The 19,114-nt window shown below is 37.8% G+C and overlaps 1 protein-coding gene across 3 annotated transcripts in view; it reads right to left on the reverse strand.

Annotated features, from left to right (window-relative positions):
- NOX4 (NADPH oxidase 4) overlaps window positions 1-19,114 on the reverse strand; it is a 109,337-nt gene that overhangs the window by 63,438 nt on the left and 26,785 nt on the right. For all 3 annotated transcript variants that reach the window (XM_026081938.1, XM_026081936.1, XM_026081937.1), the window contains 3 exons: window positions 16,311-16,539; window positions 14,072-14,236; window positions 13,860-13,922 (listed from right to left, as the gene is read on the reverse strand). In XM_026081938.1, the coding sequence (XP_025937723.1) occupies window positions 13,860-13,922; window positions 14,072-14,236; window positions 16,311-16,539 (457 nt within the window). The remainder of the gene's footprint in view (window positions 1-13,859; window positions 13,923-14,071; window positions 14,237-16,310; window positions 16,540-19,114) is intronic.

Raw genomic sequence — 19,114 nt, forward strand, 5'->3', positions numbered from 1 at the left:
GGAAATTGTTAAGATTAGCTAATCTTGAAATAAAGAATATTTTATTTTTAGCTTCTTTTTCTTAAATAAAGAATGGATTCCAAACAGGCAAATCGCTAACTTGAAAAGTCTGTAACAAGAAAGGACACTGGACATTATTGAATGAAAGGTCACAAGTGGTAAGTTTTTCAGTAGTTCTTTCTATACCTAAAGAGCTGCAAATGAACTTCATTTGATGTACTCATTTGATTAAAATGCTACAGTASACAAATTAACTGCGGCAGATGGGTACAATTATGTGAAGCTATGTTAATCTTTTTCTAACCTCAAACTATCTATATCTTTAAAAAGTGAAAGATATTACAGGTAGCAACCTCTATGCTAAACAGGTTATCTTCCAGCATTTGGCCATCTCCCAAAACAAAAAACAAGCAAACAAAAAAAACCCAAAGATAGATGGAATTCTGTTCAATTTAATAGACTTGTGCATATTTACACCCCTGAAGAAACCCAGCTATGTTTTTATCATTTGAAAGTTGGTAGATTTCCCCAAGAGCTGTTAATCAAAGGTGAAGAGGTTTACAATACTTATTTTTACTTTGTTTTTCTATATCTTTTCACATTCAAAGCAGTGAGGATATTTTATATGTAAACAAAACTTATGGAATGCAGATTATTCTATATCTTTTGATGGGGGGAAAAAAAACACTATATATGCTTTTTCCACTTTTTTCCAAGCAAACTATAACACAAACGCAAATTATCACATAGGGAATTTGCAACAAACCCTGGAGGACTTCATGCTTACAAACCAGCAAACAAATTAGAGTCTCCAGTAGTTGTAATTCTATGGTTTTGTTGCTAGGTGATTGTTGASTGAGATAAAATATGGATAATAGTCTTAATATAACTAATCCAAGTTTAATTCAGTGCTGGATTAACGCAGATTTGAAATTTATTTTATTTATCAATTTTATGACTGTGGACAAGATTCTCTGTTCTTCTCTATGACTTGCTCTTACATGAATACAAAGTGAATGAATTGATTGCTATTAGATCATAGCAGTAACATTTTACACCTACTTTAAATAGGTATAAAAATCTCCTGGAATTAATGAACAATGGAGAAATCTGTGCATATGAGAGCACAACATACAGCAAATGAAAATATATTGTCAACATCTATGTTTACAGCTTAGATTACCCAAAACATTTAACCTCATACAGGAACATCACTGGTATCTATTCCCGATGAAGAACCTTCTCTAGAATGAGAAACAGGACACTCTGTAGATGGGTTTTGCCAAGGGAGGTATAACACTTGAAATTTTGAAGTCTCGAGGCAAATAATACTCTATTTCAATTTGCTGGTTATTGGGTTTTTTTACTGGTAAAAAAATGGCAATACCACTACTATTAAAATTAATCTACTATAGATTTTAGATCTCAGCGTGCAGGGAGGGAGAAAGTCAACAGCAAACTAAAGTTCATTCCTGAAAATTTCCAGTTCTTCTGTACATCTCTACCTTTGCCTATAAGAATTTTGAAGATTCTTTATAGAGATGTAAGTTTTTGGTCATAGCGCTGTCATGGAAACACTGGTGTATATACCAGAATAACACTGCAGAATATCTACTATCAGAAAACAGGAAATGAAAGGGATGCCTAAATTATGTGCCCCAGTGTGACTGCATGAGTAGAGCCCCTTCCAGTTCCTGTAGAGCTGCATATTTATCTACAGGCTGGGCAGTGCTGGAGATACTGCTCTCAGACTTGAGCTCCACAGTTAACACCAGCTTCCATCTTCAATGCCATAGGAGGTGGTCTGAACAGAGCCCAGATTTACTAAGGCGGTCGTGCCACAGCTGGAAGAACAAAGAGGAACCTCATCTTTCTCCGATCTCAGAAAGCTCATTGCAGAGTTTGTTAAAACAAAGGGAAACGCCTTCAAAGAAGGTTTTCACTTTGGGAAAAAGCCATGATTTGATTCTAATAAGGAGTTTGCAGATATCCTGGTGGGCACTGCAAACAGCATTGAACTCCTGATATGTTTCAATGTCTCTGCCTGCCTGCCTGCCAGGGAGAAACAGCTGCTCTGTGAATCTCCGCTTCATCGCCTTCTTGCTCCAGAGTCAGAGGGGCACTTACACAGATCAAGAAAAGCACATAAAAGTTAATATAACTGGGAGAGAGGCAGAACTGGGAAAGTGAACTAAACACAACCAACCCATTCCCCCCCCTCACAGAGAAAAAAAAAATAAAAAAAGGTTTTCAATTTTGTCAATCAATCAACTGCAAAAAAAAAAAAAAAAAAAAAAAGCTGCAAAAGCTCAGTAAGCTGTAGCTTGTCTGGTTTCATGCAAAACTGCTATAAACATTCCTAAAATGATTCATCTTGACATTAGAAAATGAAGAGGAGTGATGACAAACACAGGCAGGCTATATAAAGGTAGCCAAAAAATAGTAGCTAGACTTCAGCCTGACTCATAGGAGATGAACTATGTTACATTGGGCTACCCCTGTTTTAACTAACGAATCACACAGTTTAAGAAGCACATTTCAGGTGTTAAAAAAAAAAATTTGATCTGAGGAGTTATTATTTTAAACACATCTCTGCCTGAAAGGTTATGAGATTCTCTAAAATGGGTCTGTTTGTTTTGTTTTGTTTTTTTCCCTTTTCCTATTTCAGGTTATTTTACAGATAAGCTTTTCCTGTTAGAGACTTGGCCCTACAGCTATCCTGATTTAACTGGCAGACATCAGCAGACATTATGACACTTGAACCTGTGGAAATTCTAACCACAGAACATGATTCAAGTATCAAGGGTGTCTGGATGGTTGAGGCGAGACCACCATGTCTTGAATACCCTTTGTTTCAGCCAGATCCCTCCTGCAGGAGCTGTATTTCTGCAAGTCACCCAGCTGCAGTAACATATCCCAAGCACTTTTCCCTTTCGCTTTCCATTCCTTTCTTGTCCAACCCCAAACACCTGCAGTCTAGCTAGTGGAAAAAAACCCATGACATAACACTGTGGGATGCTCAGGATGCATCCCTGGTCAGCTCATTTTGGTCATCTGGGGTCTAACTACTTCTGTAATATAAAACACAAAAGCACACCCACTAATTCCTGTGAGTCTGTAGTAGAGTTCAGCATTTGCTACTTCACTTCTGCAGTCTTCAGTTGTTAAATTACTCAGTGCTAAAAACAATCTTATTTTTAAGTTTGAATCTGTGAGCATTTGTTGCTTGATTTCACTCTTGAACCAGAGAAAAACACAAATCTTTACAGGAATAGATGTCTCCAGACTGTAAATAGACCAATAGTTTTAAATTTAAAGTATATTTTAATTTTAAATGTCTTATAGCTAACGCCAGACTTCTGAAATCTAATTTCCAGAGGTGTTCAGCACCTGTGGCTGTGAAAGGTCAAAAGAACCAGTGGAGATTCAAGTGCACAAATTCTGGAGAAGAATTTTGTGGAGACATTTGATACAAAGTGTTTTCATAATGCGTTTCTGAAAATATTGATCATATTAAATAAATAATATGAAATAACATTATTTTTTTCTAATAAGTCTGTAATAGCCTGACCCCATAAAGTTTTGCTGCTACAGATGTACTATTAAGATACACTTCTACAGTCTAGTCAGTCCATCTTCACCTTTGCAGCTTAACCAAGGTAAAAAGCTGTTGCTGATTCCCCTTTGCCCCCCAACAGACACAGTACATTTCCTATAAAATAGTAAAAAATGTATCAGTACTAATCCTAGTAATATTCAGCTCATATAATTTATGCAAGTCAAGCTAGCTAGTGGGAAAAACATACCACAACCTTGTGGGATACTCAGGACGTGAGTATTTGTTCCTGAAGGAGTAAAAGGCAGCAGAGCAATGTTTCCACCCAAAGGCTGCCTCTCCTCAGCCTCGAAGGGTATCCCGGCACGTCATCAAGCATCACTGCCATAGAGTTGATGGCTGAACAAGGAAACTGGATGGCACAGAAGGCTCCTTCTCCATCATCCCTGAGCAGAAACTGTGGGCCGTCCCCAAACTGAAGCTCAATTGTTCTCGGTGGTGTGACGTGCTCATGAAAAGAAGCCATAAAAGGATCAACACGTTTTCTAGTCAGTTCACCATCAGTTCAAGGAACACTGCATCTCTCCGAACTACTCTACCAGTATACACAGTATTTTTTACCAGGCTAAAGTGCTGATTCCAGCTAGACAGATGGTCTTAATTTTAAGACTGCAGGAGACAAAGTGCTTCATTTCCTTTAATACTTTGTTCATGTATTAACTGTACTCATGCTTAAAATTTCTGCCTAATTTTTTCATGCTGAAGTTTCTAGCTCACTTCCCAGACCTCTCTGTAACCTAACCTAGAAACTAACCTAGAAGCACTGCCTCCGATTGATAGGACAAAACACACTTCTCCGCTAAATTAAGTGGATGCTTGTTATACTCTGCAAATTTACTTTTATAATACTAGAATATTCTCCATATAAGTCCAAACTTGGAGGGAATTTAGTTAACAAGGTAATCAGTGGAAATCATGGCAGCAAGGCACTTGAACACTGCACAGGTTTTTTTTTCCCTTTTGTCCAGTTCTGAATTTTCTATCTTTCCATTTAAGACCGTTTCCTGGTTCCTTTAACTTATGTTTAGCTTTTAATGCTTCTCTTTCTAACTTTCTGGATTTTCCCAATCTTTTATTTATTTTATGCATAAATCTTTCCATACTAATAAATTTTCAGGAAAATAAATTTGATGTGCATTTTTACCATTTATAGGAGATACTATCCATGGCTCTAGTTGGAAGTAAGGACTATTGCAAAAAGCAGAAAATCCAACCAGTTTCCATACTGATCAATAAAAAAAGTTGGGGTGAAACCCTAGCTCTATAGAAGCTCCAAGAGGCCCTCCAATGTAATTAAAGCTAGCAGATTCAAAACTTAAAGGAAATATTTTTTCCAAACACTGTGGGATTAAACTGTGGAATCTGATTACAAGACCTGAAGCCAGGACTCATCAAGTTTTATTTTTTGAATCAGGAAACCTTAACAAAATTTGGAGTTTGTTTGTTTTTTTATTTATATATAGTATAAAGTTTATCTGAATGTCATGATTAATGACAAAAACTTTGAAAAAAACTGTTCACCAGAGGGATCTGATGCCTCTGCTTAAAGTATCTGCTGAAGGATGATACAGGATTTAGTGAAATTGTCTGTAACAATTTCTGTGTTTCCTTGATCAAAAAGAGTCAGATTTGTAAGTCTGAATGAAAGTGGAGGTTTACTTAGGATTTTTATGCAGGCCCCAAAATTATTAAACTGAAAACCAAACAAAACCAAACAAATAAGTCTAAGGAAGCACTTAAAGGCATCTGAAAGATTAATCTATTCTATTTTTGTTTTACTTAAATTCTTTGTCAAACAGCTGCTGTATTTTCTACTTGTATGAAGAGCAGACATACTCTAGGGATTTCTTTAGTTTGCCAGCAAGATACTTCACCATATCTGCATTTCCCTAAATGCTCTGTAAATCACCTCATAAAGTCAAGTTCCATAACCATTTGCATAAGATATTCAACAAATCTTATTAGAATGTCATCATGTTAGATTTTGTTTTTATTGCATTTATCTGTTAGTATGAACTTAGCTCTTGATGTCCTCACATAGTTTTTACTCAGGCAAACTTCCAACAACTTCATTTTTTGATGAAGTAGCTCAGAATCTGGCCCTTAGGCTTTTCCTGCTGTGCATAGTTTATTTCTCAAGTTTATGGTACAGGACACATGCTTCTTCAGCATCTCGAGTTTCACTTTTGAATGTGCCTTGCTCAAAAGAAGCTCAGATCTAAAACTTCACTAGTGGACTGTTAAAATTCCACTGAAGTCAGTGGAAGACTTTTCAGTGATTTTAAAGGACCTCTGGATTATCCAGGGATAAAGACAACCTTGGTTCAATAAAAAAAAAAGGTTTTCCCTTACAAAATCAAATGTATCACTTGCTGTGACATTGTCTATACTCATGTATTATTTGCTGAGACCTTTCTAACAAGGCATCAAGCCCAAAATTGTAAACATCCAGACTAGGGCCATCAGCCTGTAATCCCAACATGCCTAGATCCATATACCAACGTATACCTACATGCAGGTGGGGAGGGGATAAGGAAAATTCAGGCTATAGAAAAAAAAAAAGTCCTTAAAGGCAGAAAATGTATAAATAAGTAATAGCTCAGAGACATTTAGGTACAGTACTACAATTTGTCATGTGCATTCAGAAACCTCCTTCAGGTAATTTTCTTTCTTACTCTGGGACGATTAATGAACTTAGTGTTTCTCTGCTTGGTGTTCAGTAATTATTGCTTTACAGATCTTTATAGTCAGATACAACTAATCAAACAGATTTTCTTCCTCCATAATACATATTTGGATTTTGTCTGTAAATCTGAATATCTGTATATGCAAACATGTCTTCTCTCTTCCTCAAAACTCAGCTTCAAGTTATTAACACACACACAAACTTGCCCCCCAAACTTGGTACATGTAGCAAACTACATAGCGAGGATTTGTCCATCCATGCACATGAGCAAAGAATTCAAATTTGGGCCTAAGGCCCTCAGGATTTTTTCTTTTCTTACTCATACAGAACTGTATTGTGGAAGGAAAGGAAGAAAGACATTGCATTACTAGTTTGATCTGCTTCAAACTAAACCCTCTGCACAAAAAGACAGAGCACTAGTGAATGGGCAGAACTTCTTGGAGCTTGTTATTGCCAGACTCTTCCATCTTCTCCCTCAGTGGAATTTAAAAGCAGATTTGTTATGCTGCACAGAAATAAGGGAGTGATGGGAGCACTTTACAATACAGGAGAAAATTTTTACACTTCCAAAGAAAGATCTCTCTGTTGCTGGTAACTGATCTCTGCTTAGCTGCTACAAGAATTAGAATATAAACAGTAAGTGAAGAGCTAAAACTCTGGAGGATCTGAAGCAGCAGCCACTCATGCTAATATAAAGCAGATATTTCATAAAGGCCTGGAGTCTGGGAGATGAGATCTTTGTTTTGGGTTTTCTGTTTTTGTCACGTTCATGTTACATGCCTCTATTAACTCTGTCTCACGAAACTCCCAGTGCAGAGTATGCCTTGAACACAGAGGGAGAGAAAGTTCAAAAAGAGCTTATGCAATTTAACTGTGTCTGATTATTATTAGCAAGAGTATCTTGGGATGCATGTATGCGCTTATAAAAATAGTCACTGAAGGACAATTCCAATGTTAAGACAGCATTAATTTGAAAAGTCAACATCAAGCTCAGGATATATATCTCTTAAATGACAAATGAGGTCTTCAACAGCTTTCTAGAGACAAGTAAAGTACAAAGGCATTCGTCCAAAATATTTAATGTTGCACTGTTCACAAGAATAGAAGACGTGGTACTCTACACTGAGAGAGGCAACTTCTATGTTCATTAATCTCAATATAGATTAACATCTTCACAACAGGCCTTTTATCTTAATAATAAGTGGCTTTTTAATTGTTTCCAGTAGAGATTCTGGATGCTTAAAGGGGAACTGCCAGAGGGGTGGGGGCATCCTAATAATGGTGCTGGGTCAGGAGGAATGATGAGAAAGGAATGAAATCTCTGAGTGAAGTCAGACACCAGTGAAGGCTGACCTACACAGACCAGGCAAAGTTTTTCTCTGCCTGAGGAACCTGAATTTACTGGGCTAAGATTTACTGTGGCCCACCACCAGCTGCTGCAAATGGCAGTAGAGAACAGGACACAAGCAAAGTAAGGAAAAAAGAGGAGAGTTTGTGAAATGCATCCTGCCTGGTGGAATTGGTGTTCCATCTCTTCCAACATAATGATGTCCTGAATTTCAGATAAATTCAGTATGAATCAGTTGTCTGAGTAACTTCAGTGAAGGAAGAAATTGTGGTCTTGTCACTGCAATCACTAGACAGGAACTCTAGAATATAGAATTCAGTTCCCAGAAACTACTAAAGACTCTCTCCTCTCTAGCATGCACAGCATCTCAGAGGGCATTCCCAGGACTAATTCTAGGCAGTGAGGCTAGCACCTGCAGTCCTAAGCATCTTCTCAGTGCAGTGAGGTAATTCAGAGGACCTAAGTTTGGCTCCTTTTCTGAATGTCTCTTGTAAGACATTTGTAAAATAGAAAGAGACTTTTGGAGCAGCCCCTACTCCATTGCTTTGTGCCTTGGGTTCCCTTTCGTAAAATGAGGGTACTGGCACCCCCCCCAGACATACACACAACGGTCAGAAATGAAAGAGGACAATCCTTTGAAGATCCAATACTTTAGCTGAAAAAAATAAAATACTATTCCAAAGAGCAGACATGAAACAAAACTTAATGAAGACTTTTCATCAGTAGCTCAACTTCAGCAAAGAGGATATTGCAAACTGACTCAGTCAATCACCCCAGCACTTGCTTGGCCTTCTTCCACAGTGGCCACCATAAGAGGTGGTAATAAAGAAGCTTTGTTGAAAGGCACAGTTCACTACCGAATGTACCACCAGAACTAAGTTTTGTCTTTTCCTCAGAGGAGGTAACTCTGGTTTACAGACAGTATTCACTGAACGGATAGCTTTGAACAGTTTGCACTATTTCCTGCATGTACCAGAAGGCAGGATTTTAATCTATAAGTTATTCAGCTAGCAGTTTAAATGACCTCTGAATTCATACCACAACAGCGGAAAGGTAACTACCATCTTTGTGCAATGTATAGTTCAAGTCTAATGGGAAATGGGCATGACAGAAGCTAGCGACAATCAGAACTGTCACAAATTTAGGATAACAGATTATTTGATCCTGCATTTGAGGATGTTTGTTTTATAACAGAAGTTTTCCACAAACCTCAGATACGAGCCACCTCCAAATTTAGAAGAACTCAGCTCTTGGTCTTGTCCTTATTTCAAGGTCTGTCACAATATAAGTTCCATATGAAGTGATGTAATTGTTTCCTACCTCCTGACAAGCTAATCAACATTACTAAAACAACAAGGTTATCCAAGCTTTATGAGGTGCTGGGAGTAGACAACAGTACTTTAGTAGCCAAGTTGTCTAAATTATAGCTTGTAAGAGTTTGTGGCTTGAACTGACTCTGTAGTAGATTCAGCAGAGACCACATGAAAAGACCCGGCACATCTTCTGAAGCACTTAACATCTGCAAAACAGAAAACTATTTCCATGAGGCTTACTGCCGATCACTGCATGCCAATGTGAGAAACAATTCCAAAATTATAGCCGAAAATGTGACTTCTCTTGTAAGACATTAGTATATATTCTAAATGGGAATCCACTTCTGAAGTCATTCATTAGCAAAAAGGAAGCGTGCAGCCATAAATGGTTGGTACGATGGTTTCATGCTGCTGCAAATAACCAGTAATGTGGCTAAGTGTCTGAAAAGACAGGGAATTCAATACTAAGTGGAAAATGTAAGATGGGGATGGAAAGAAAAACAATGCTACCATAAACTGCAAACCTTATTCTCTTCTTGTTCATGCATGGTAAAGCAAAGAGAAACTGTGATGAAGTTTAAGATGCAGAAAAGGATGGAAGAATATACATAAACTTATTTTGTTTGTTTTGGAAAGAGGTGGGGGACTTAGTTTTGACCTTGTGATAGCAGAGAAAGTTGAAGCAATGTTTTGAATATCTGAACTGTAACGAAGAACAATCCTGAATACTTGAAATTGGTACTATGTCTGATGTTTGCTTCCCCCCCCCCCCGGCTTTAAAGATTGTTATGGATAATAAAATTTAAACTGTATTCCAGAACAGATGAGTTCCACACTTTCTTCCACAGAAATGATGTAAAGAAATTTCACTTTCTGGAAATACAACACTAAAGAGAAGATTTCCAATGTTTTTTGTATTCCTCACACCTGGAGGATGAAGAGGTTCCCAACCTCTTACATGGTCTGATCTCCAGGCCATATTGTGCACTTGAGGTCTGAAAGCCAAATTTCCTTAAAATAGTTCAAGTGGAAGCACCCAAAAATCATTTGTCCCTTTAAATAACTTCAGTTACAATATCCATTTATAAAAAAATTATTTCTCTCCAATACAGACTAAAACATCTCAACTGATTGCATTCTGCTCAGATTCTATCATGGGATAGAATAATGCCCTATGTAAAATAAATAAATTGGACATAAGGGGGTACCAGACTGAAAATTTTTCACACACTGTTACACATAGCACAGTAACAGCAGTCACTTTTTAAGATGATTTTGAACAGAAATTGGGGAAAGAAGCATGGTAAAATATGTTCAGTAGAAAGCATTTTGTTAAAGGAAGGTCAAAGACAATGGAGCAGTGAAGACAATATGAGGCTAATGGCCCACTGTAAACTACCTAGAACTGGCCAAACAGGTCACCAGCAGGAATCCTAGATGCTGGGCCATTCCAAGCATTTTAAATGAATAACAAAGACAAGGAAGAAACATGGGTGAATAAAAACAGGTAGAAGGACGCTTCAGAAATGGAGTTCCAAAATATCACCTTCCATGTCAATTATGAGAGGAAAAACAGGATCTCTGAGTGCCTGGACATCAGAACGTGCAAGTGACACGAAGTCTCTGACTGCAGATTCAAATCATAGGTTAGCAAAAAAGCCAGACTGGCAATTCTGAGTTTAGCAGTGCCATGATTTGTGCTTCTCCAAATTCATGTGTGCATTTTGTACCTATTACTTCTACTAATTCCTTCCATTAGCAAGGGGAAGAATGCTGTTAATTAAAAAAAAGAAAAGATAATAGACACCATTGCATGCATTTTTTAAAGATGGCTACCTCTTTCTATTCACTTGGGTAAGATTCACAGCTCCCTCTGGCTCTGAGGGGAACAAACGGGAGCTTTGCCAGAGATCAATGAGAGCACGTTCAGGCCCTTTACACAGCCTCCCAGTGTTTTCCTCCACCCCAGCATTATGTAAGACACTGAGCTATCTGTAAATATTACATAACCTTGGAAAGAGAAGGGACTAGTGAAACATCTGCATGTCTTCTCCATTCCTTCCCACTTTTGCTTACAGCCTTGCTTAGAGTACAGTGACATGCCTGAGCTCGTCATTTCTCCTTGTCTTTTAAGCAAGACTCCAGGCACAGTGAGATGCTTCAGAAGCTTAGACAGGACGTCACATATACCCTAAGGAGGACAATGGCGACTTCCTGCCACGTGGCAGGTGTGGGAGAGGTACTTGTCTTCCCCTTCCTACCACAGAGCTTGTTTCAGGCTGCCAAGGAAGAAGGCTGCAGCCTTCCCCTTAGGTCTGTTGCAGTTGTTGCTGCGTTGCACTGCTGACACCTGAAGCCCCGCTCTCCCTTTACACTGCTCTCACTATGGCTCTGAGCCCCATACTCATACATCAGCCTAGAAAAATAACCCAGAGATTATAGTCATTGAATAAAGGGAGCAGGAGTAGTTTTCCAACTTGTTTGGTAACTACAAGTAGGTCAGATGGGAGCAGGAAAATGTACTGAGTTAAGATACTGTCTACACACTCTATAAGCACATTGCCATGTCTGGCATCATATTAAACCAAAATAAGCTTTCTAGCAGGACAGCAGCCCAAGACATATTCTATGACTTAGAAAGGCATGTGGAAATGACTGTCCCCTGCTTAGACTGGGCAAGAAGATTGTCATAAACCTAGACATCTCAAGCCCTTATTATGCTACAAAACTGCTTATTACCCAATAACAGCACTGTCTCCAGCATAACTGATTCTCTACTGAAATATGTTTGTGGCAATAAAAATGAAACTCAATAACCCAGTAGAAACTTCATATTTTAAAACAGTTAAAACAAGTATATGATCTTGAAGGATATGCTGTTATGCTGAACGACACCACTGTACTTTAAAGAATAACTCCACTGATCATGAACGGAAATTGCCAGTTCTAATATTACAAGTTTAAAATATAATGCATTGTGCTTGAGTGGAAACTGCTATTTCTAACGTTATATATTTAATACATAATTGTAAAAAATACACAATCTGTAATTTATCAACTAGACTTGTGTATCTAACTGAAATAAACTGCACAATGAGTTATTTATATTCACTAAGAAAACAGACTGAGAACAACAGATCTATTTTACATAGCTCTCAGATCTAGAAATTTTCATGCAAAAATCTTTTTTTTTTTTTTTTAAGTAACAGGCAGTATTATAATATGCCTTTTTAAATAGTGTATGAAATCCTCAACTTGTGCGAAGAATCTGATCTGAATAAAACATTCTATTTAACTTCATCCTATGATCTAACTCAGTAGGTCCATTTCAGCAGTCTCTTTTCTGATCAAAATGCTCATTAAAAAAAAAAAAAAAAGTTTTGCTAGAGAAAACACCACTACTGAATCAGGTCTTATATTCTGTGATGGCATTATTTACGGAAATTAATATCACACAATCCATTATTTTGCCAGTGTCCTAATATAAGAAGATGAAATCTTTATAAGTGTCCCATATCTTCCAAACTATGCAATTACTAATAATGATTGAATTATTACTACTATTTTAATTTCCACTGAATTAGATAGTCAGAAAACAAGAACATAATGTTTTGAGATTAATGTTTAAATGAGATGTATCAACCAGTATAGAACAGGAGTTACTCCATTAAATAAAGCTCTGCCAGTGCAAAACTACTGTTAAGAGCAATCTTGAGACTTATGCTGAGTGCTTTAAATTTACCTTCTGATTGCTAAACCAAACAAAGAATAGAAAGAAATACTGATTAAACCATTCTACACAAAAAAACCCAGCTACCATCCCATGGATACTGCAATGCACATCTTTTTTCAGTACCGCACTTCCAGTTATTTTTAGGCACTATACAGAGGAAGGCCTCAATTATTGCCTACTGGAGTTAACAACAGATAAATAACACACGCCTCTGCTTTTTACTGGTAATCAGAGTAGCCAGAAAAGCTTTGCAAATACCAGGCTTCATTCCACTTCTCTTTCAAATGCAAAACACTGCACTTGGCTGCAAGTCACCATTTGCCTATGTCAAAAAGGAAGAGCTTTTTACCATACCAGCACCAATATTCCTTCACTAAGCCATGAAAAGGCAGCTTTCCTTAACCAAAATTCACTGCCAGATTTACAGTACAAACTTTATTTCTGGTGAAATTTGTATTTACAATAATTTTGTTTTAGCATCTACTAGGCCTCTGCACTGCTCACTCCTGGAGAGCTTCAAGTACATTTAAACACAATTTCACTTTATTCCAGTCTTTCTGGACCATGAGGTCTCATTCTAGTTAGACTGAGCCGAATAAGTAATAATCCCAACGTTGTACGACTTCACTGGTACATCACTTTAAGTCACTGACATATCTCGTAATGTAAAAACAAAGCAGAAGAGTTTAAAAACTTTTTTTTAGACTTGATGTTCCTCTAACTTTGTTTGGAAAAGGCAACTGAGGGAATGTTTATTCATTTCACTGAATAGCAAAAATGACAGAAAATTCATTAGAATTTGTGCTCATTCTGCATTAAGGTCTACAAACAGATGGCTGAACCCTCTTTTATTTGAAACTGAATGATCAAAATCACATGGATTTTATTTATTTATTTATTATTGTTTTCCACTTATGGAAGACTTTGAAAAAAGTTCTCATAACAATTTTCTCGACAGTGGAGAAAATTAAATATGCATCGAGTACTGTCATACATAACAATCATGCCATTTCATATTCATTGTTACCCTTATAAATGAAACATAAGCTCTTCTGAAGGGAATTTTCACCTTGAAGGCAATGGAGACCATTTGCTCACCAAATATAAATAAATGGGAAAGTACCTGAAAAAACTCATTATGTCAAAGTAAAAGGATTTCTTACCATTGTAAGGGTGAATGGATGGCTTTCTAGTGCTGACACTCTTGGACAGTGTAGAATAACATACTGAAATAAAATCAGCCAAAGAAAAATAAATGATGGAAAAAATATGTTCAAAACATTCTGTGGTTGGTTAGTACATACAAAGTGGAAATCATCCCTATAGATAATGCTATAAGAACAGCAGTGATTTTTTTAGGGGCACATTAACTCACCTGCCCAGGCCTTGCTTTAAAGTTGACTTTCATCATCCTTACTTCAAGGACATTGGAGGGATGGCTTATCACTGAAGTTATTGTGACTGGTTTATTACTGCGGATGTAGCGGTACAGCCTTTCTACACAATATAAGCACAGAGGTCCAGAAATCCAAAACCATGTCTAAGGGAAAACAACAGTATATTACACCAAGGACTTTTCATTGTATGTCTTCTAATTTCAGAACAATGCGAGTGCTTGCAGGACCTCATTTCACACCTATCTGTTGGGCTGTGTTTTGGTCACAAGTAATCTCCACACCTCTCTACATGCAATCCAAGCTCATTATGGGGGCTTAATCAGTCTAACTGGCAGCATCATCCACAAGCACAAATGATTTCAATCATAAAACTAATCAGGAACAAAATGCTAATGTCCTCATTTGCAACCATGTTACTCTATTTTTATGTAGTTAGATTGCAACTGATTTCACCAGTGAATGACACAGTACATTTATTGTTTCAAAATCTAACTGACCAAAGTACTATAAAACTGGTTAACCTTTAAGCACAAACACTGTCTGAGTTGCAATATTATTTGACTATTACCTTCATTTAATCATCAATTACAGGCAAAAAAAAAGAAAGAAACAATCCTTGTGTTATAAAATTTATGCTTATAGTAAGTTAATAGAACATTATAGGCAAGGGAGAGAAATAGGCACTTTTGAAGCAGGACTCATTTTCCCTATGGAAGACATATAGCTAGACAAATTATGCCCTAAATGTGCCCATTTCTCTCCATTGACTATAAAGGGAGCCCAGTGTGACTAGCTGGAGACATTTGCAGCTGTTCAGTTGAATCCCATCCTAAAAGTCAATTAGCAAGAGCTTGTGGCAGAACTAACAATTAACTCCACATCTGCTAAGTCACTCAAGTCAAGACACTGGAAGCGCCCTAGTCACTCACCCATCTTCCCATCCCAGCTTTTAAAGTTTCACATCAGCATCTCTTGCAACTACCAGAGTATTTAATTTCCTCAAGCATCTCTGGCTGTAAAAATTTGAGTAGCTCACAGGCCCGAAGGGCAAGGCAAGCTTTCTTTTGGACTTGGTATCTCTAAGTGCATAAACTATTTCCATATCCAGAAAAGTTCTAAAATAATGTTACAAGCTGCCAGGAGAAGACCAAGTGACTATTTCTTTCCATGGCACTTCCTTTTGCACAGACAGCTTTAAAGCATGCATCTTTAGCCCCAAAGAAGACACTGTTTGATGTCCTATAGGTCATATGGAGCTAGATGCACATTGAGACTTGTAATTCAGGTGTAGTATCACAACAAAATACAAATCCAAAGGACTCTGTTGCAGGACATTAGTGTAGCATTGACTACTTCTTAAAATGATTACATGCTCCATAGTAAAATGGGTTCCCACAAAAGGTATTAAGGGACATTTATGTTCTACAGAAAACAATGATAATAATAAACAGAAACACCTGTGAAGTTTGTTATGGGACCACCTTGAATGGTGGGCCTTAGATTTGTGAACTCAATATTCCCAAAGATCTTGGGCTCCCTGTCAATATAGCCCAGCTCATCTTTTCTCAGAAGAAATGAGAAAATTTGGATGAAGAAAAAGCTGCTGCCAAAAGACATGCAGAAACAAAAGGAAAAAGGAAAACAGAAAAAAGCAAAGGCTCTTTTATTCCCATTGTCATCATATTCATTTACCCATACTACATATAACATTATTCTCTGCAAACAACAGGCTACCCTGTCACAAAGCCAAACCAAAAACAACTGCATCCCAGAAATGCGTATTAGGAATTGCGTCTGCATGGCAAAAAAAGAGAACAAATGGTGTTTGATTATTTCAATTAGCTACTGCCTCACAATGCTTACAAAAGGACTGTGTGAATATGTTATATAAATACTAAGTTTGCTCTGAAGTGCTATGCTGTAATTTAGAATCACATTTATAGCAACATCAATACATGTCTTATCATGTAGTAAAAAAGGGAACATTACAGCCAATCTCTTGGCATTTTTCCACCCTATTCTATGCACCACACCATTATGCAATTCAAGGTTTAATACAGATTGTTTTTTCCTCACCAAATCTTTGAATGCCTGGAAAGGTTTTAATAATGTTTTCCATTATTAAACATCTGGTCTGGAAAAGCAAAAATTAGTGGTTATGGCTGACTGCAAGACTTGGCATGGCTTGTAATACCTGAAACGTCGGATCATACAGACCTCTGGGAAGTGCGACTGGAACTTGGGTTCCTCAGAACAAATTCTCACAAAGTTACTTTGCACAAAGGGTTCTGGTACTGATAAGTCCTCTGGGAAAGGCTCAGTAGTGTAGTCAGGAAACGTCTCGTCAAAAGCCTTTGGCACTGTCATATTCTCTCGGAGTGTTTTGTTAGGATTAAAGCAACCAGGAGGGTGTTCCTCTAAGTTAGACTGGTACTTGAGCACTCCCCTACAGGAAGAGAAAAATAACAAAGACACTGAAGTAGCAGTCAAAGCCAACCAGCTTCTCTTAATTTGAAGAGGATTTTAAAAAGTAGTCCCAAAGCTCATTGTCTATACGAATTTTTATTTAGTTTGTTTTCAGGAGTTTCAGTGAGATTGAAGCTTTGCAACAATAGATCCCTCTGCCACTAGAGACAAGGTTTAACTTTTCCAGCTCACTTGGCACTCTCCCACTGAACAGCCTCAAGCTGAATCCTGCTTGAAAGGGGGAGACATTGTGGGAGCCCTGAAGAAAAATTAAATAATCACATTTCCAGTTCAATCACACCCAAGCTATTTTCACTCCTCTTCCCTATAGTCACTAAGCCCTGTTTTTTAAGGAGATCTGTAGCAGAAGTGTCCTAAGTTGCCAGCTCATAAACTGCAGGAATGTTCCCACCACTTGGTGTTTATCAGGTTCACACACAACAGAATGATTTGTGAGCATTACTGCTCCTTTGAATATCATCTTGTCAAATGGAAAGAAGGAAAAAGAAAGTTCTGCATGAAAGCCAAGGAACCAATCTTGCAAATTATTTTGTGGGGTCTGTGCTTGTTGTTTAGGTTAAAGTTAGATTTATACTAAAATGAAGTGAGAATTTTGCAGCTGCAGCTAGAAACTAAGGAATGGAAACCTGAGACACTGAGATATCTCAACACATGCATGAATCATTCAAAAAGGGAAAGAATCGATAATAATGGCAATAAAACTCCTCAGAAGTACTACTTGCCTCCAGAGAATCTGTATTTGATGACAGTAAAACCACAAGTAGGAATATTCGAAAAACAAAGGGCTAAATGACAGCTGGGTAGGATGGTGCTGGCTAGGAAATAAGGCACATTGGCACAATGACTGCTGAGATTTGCCTTCTGAGTGCTAGGCCACACGGAGAAGGCTCATCTCAAGTATACGTTCCAAATACAAGGCTACATGCTCCCCCCTCCACACACACGCAGCAGCAGCAACAGTGACTGTCTAATTCACAAGAACAGAGAGAAGTAGAACATAAGCAGTATTCCCAAGTTAAATGGGCTCCGGCAGGCTATTGGCAATCTTCCCAACTGAAATGCAGTCCTGACAGCCAATAATAGGCTTCCAGCATGGTCCAGTGAATAAAGCAGTTTGGAACTTAAACCTGTTCACTCTAAATTCCATGTCTGACTCTGGGCAAATCACTTGGGAATTGTCTGTATGCCTACACCCATGCTTCTGTCTATATTTATTGCCTGATCATCCCTATCGCTCACATCTGGCAACACTGTTGGTCATCCCATATTTGCAAAATGACAGATACCCCTAGCACTATGCTAGTTCCCTGCTCTATAAACATTATGGTGCCTCATGGGTTTAACTGGAAAACACAGCACATGTAATATTCTTCCGATTAGTTCCAACCCCAGTAAGTATGCCGACCAGCTGCTCTCTCAGGTTCTCTAGCCTCATAACATCCAAAAGAGTATTCAGTTTTCCTTGTGACATGAATATCTGAACTGCAAACACAAGCATCTTCTCCAGTGATCTCCAGCTTGTTTAAACTATTACAAAAATGCTAACTCAGCAACAAACTGGGATGACAAAGCTGCCTGTAACGGCAGCTGCAATGACTTCCATTTCTGAAGTTGTCGAGGAAAGGCAAGCTGTCTCACACACCCCAGACAAATTCCCAGAAAGGCTGTGCTCTGTATAACTCTAAGGAGCCTGACATATATCCTCATATATTTATTTGGTACAATAGCTGAATTTTTAAAAGCTCAGTGTGGATGTCACTAAGTAGTCTTCAGTAAACAAAAATGGGTGAGAAAGGAAGGGCAAGTCATATGAAAGTGACTGATAGGCTGAGCAACACAGCATATAGGCTATTGGCATGAGCATGCATCAACATCTGACCCAATTTTCCACTCCCTAAATGGAGACATTGGCATGGTTCTACCTCACAGAATACTGGATGAGAAGATGTTCATATGTATGACAGACACATATACACCTTTGACAGTGGATGACAACATTCACTTCTGGCTGAGAGCTGGAAAACATATTACTATTTCTTGAGATTGTTATGATAAGCTAGATGTCAATGGTCCTAAATGTCTTTAAAAGGAATTACATTACTCCTATCTTCTCATCCACCTTCTGCTGCTCAACTGAAGGTGAGTTGCTTGAGGGGTACTCAGTCTGCTAAAGGTCAATGTGTGAGTGGAATCTTAAGAATTTTTACAGTTCAGAAGATAAATCCTTGGATAACTACAGCAATAGCACAAAGGCCTGATTCTCAGCTGCTGTGAACCAGCATAACCCATTTAACTCCAAACACTCCAAACAAATTTGTGCCAACTGAGGATCTGGTTCCAAATGTTTTGCAGCTCCTTACATTGGTTATAGAAACATGTAACTTGTGTTTTAAACAAACTATTTCTTGATGTTGCTATTACTGGCTTAAAATACAGATAAATTCATGTAGATATGCATCAAGCCTTAAGCCACTAAAATATTTGAAAGTCACATTGCAAGAAGCACAAGAACAAGGAAGGTCTTTAAGTATAAT

This window comes from Apteryx rowi, unplaced genomic scaffold, assembly GCF_003343035.1.
Source record: "Apteryx rowi isolate R43461 unplaced genomic scaffold, aptRow1 scaffold_560, whole genome shotgun sequence".
Taxonomy (NCBI): Eukaryota; Metazoa; Chordata; class Aves; order Apterygiformes; family Apterygidae; genus Apteryx; species Apteryx rowi.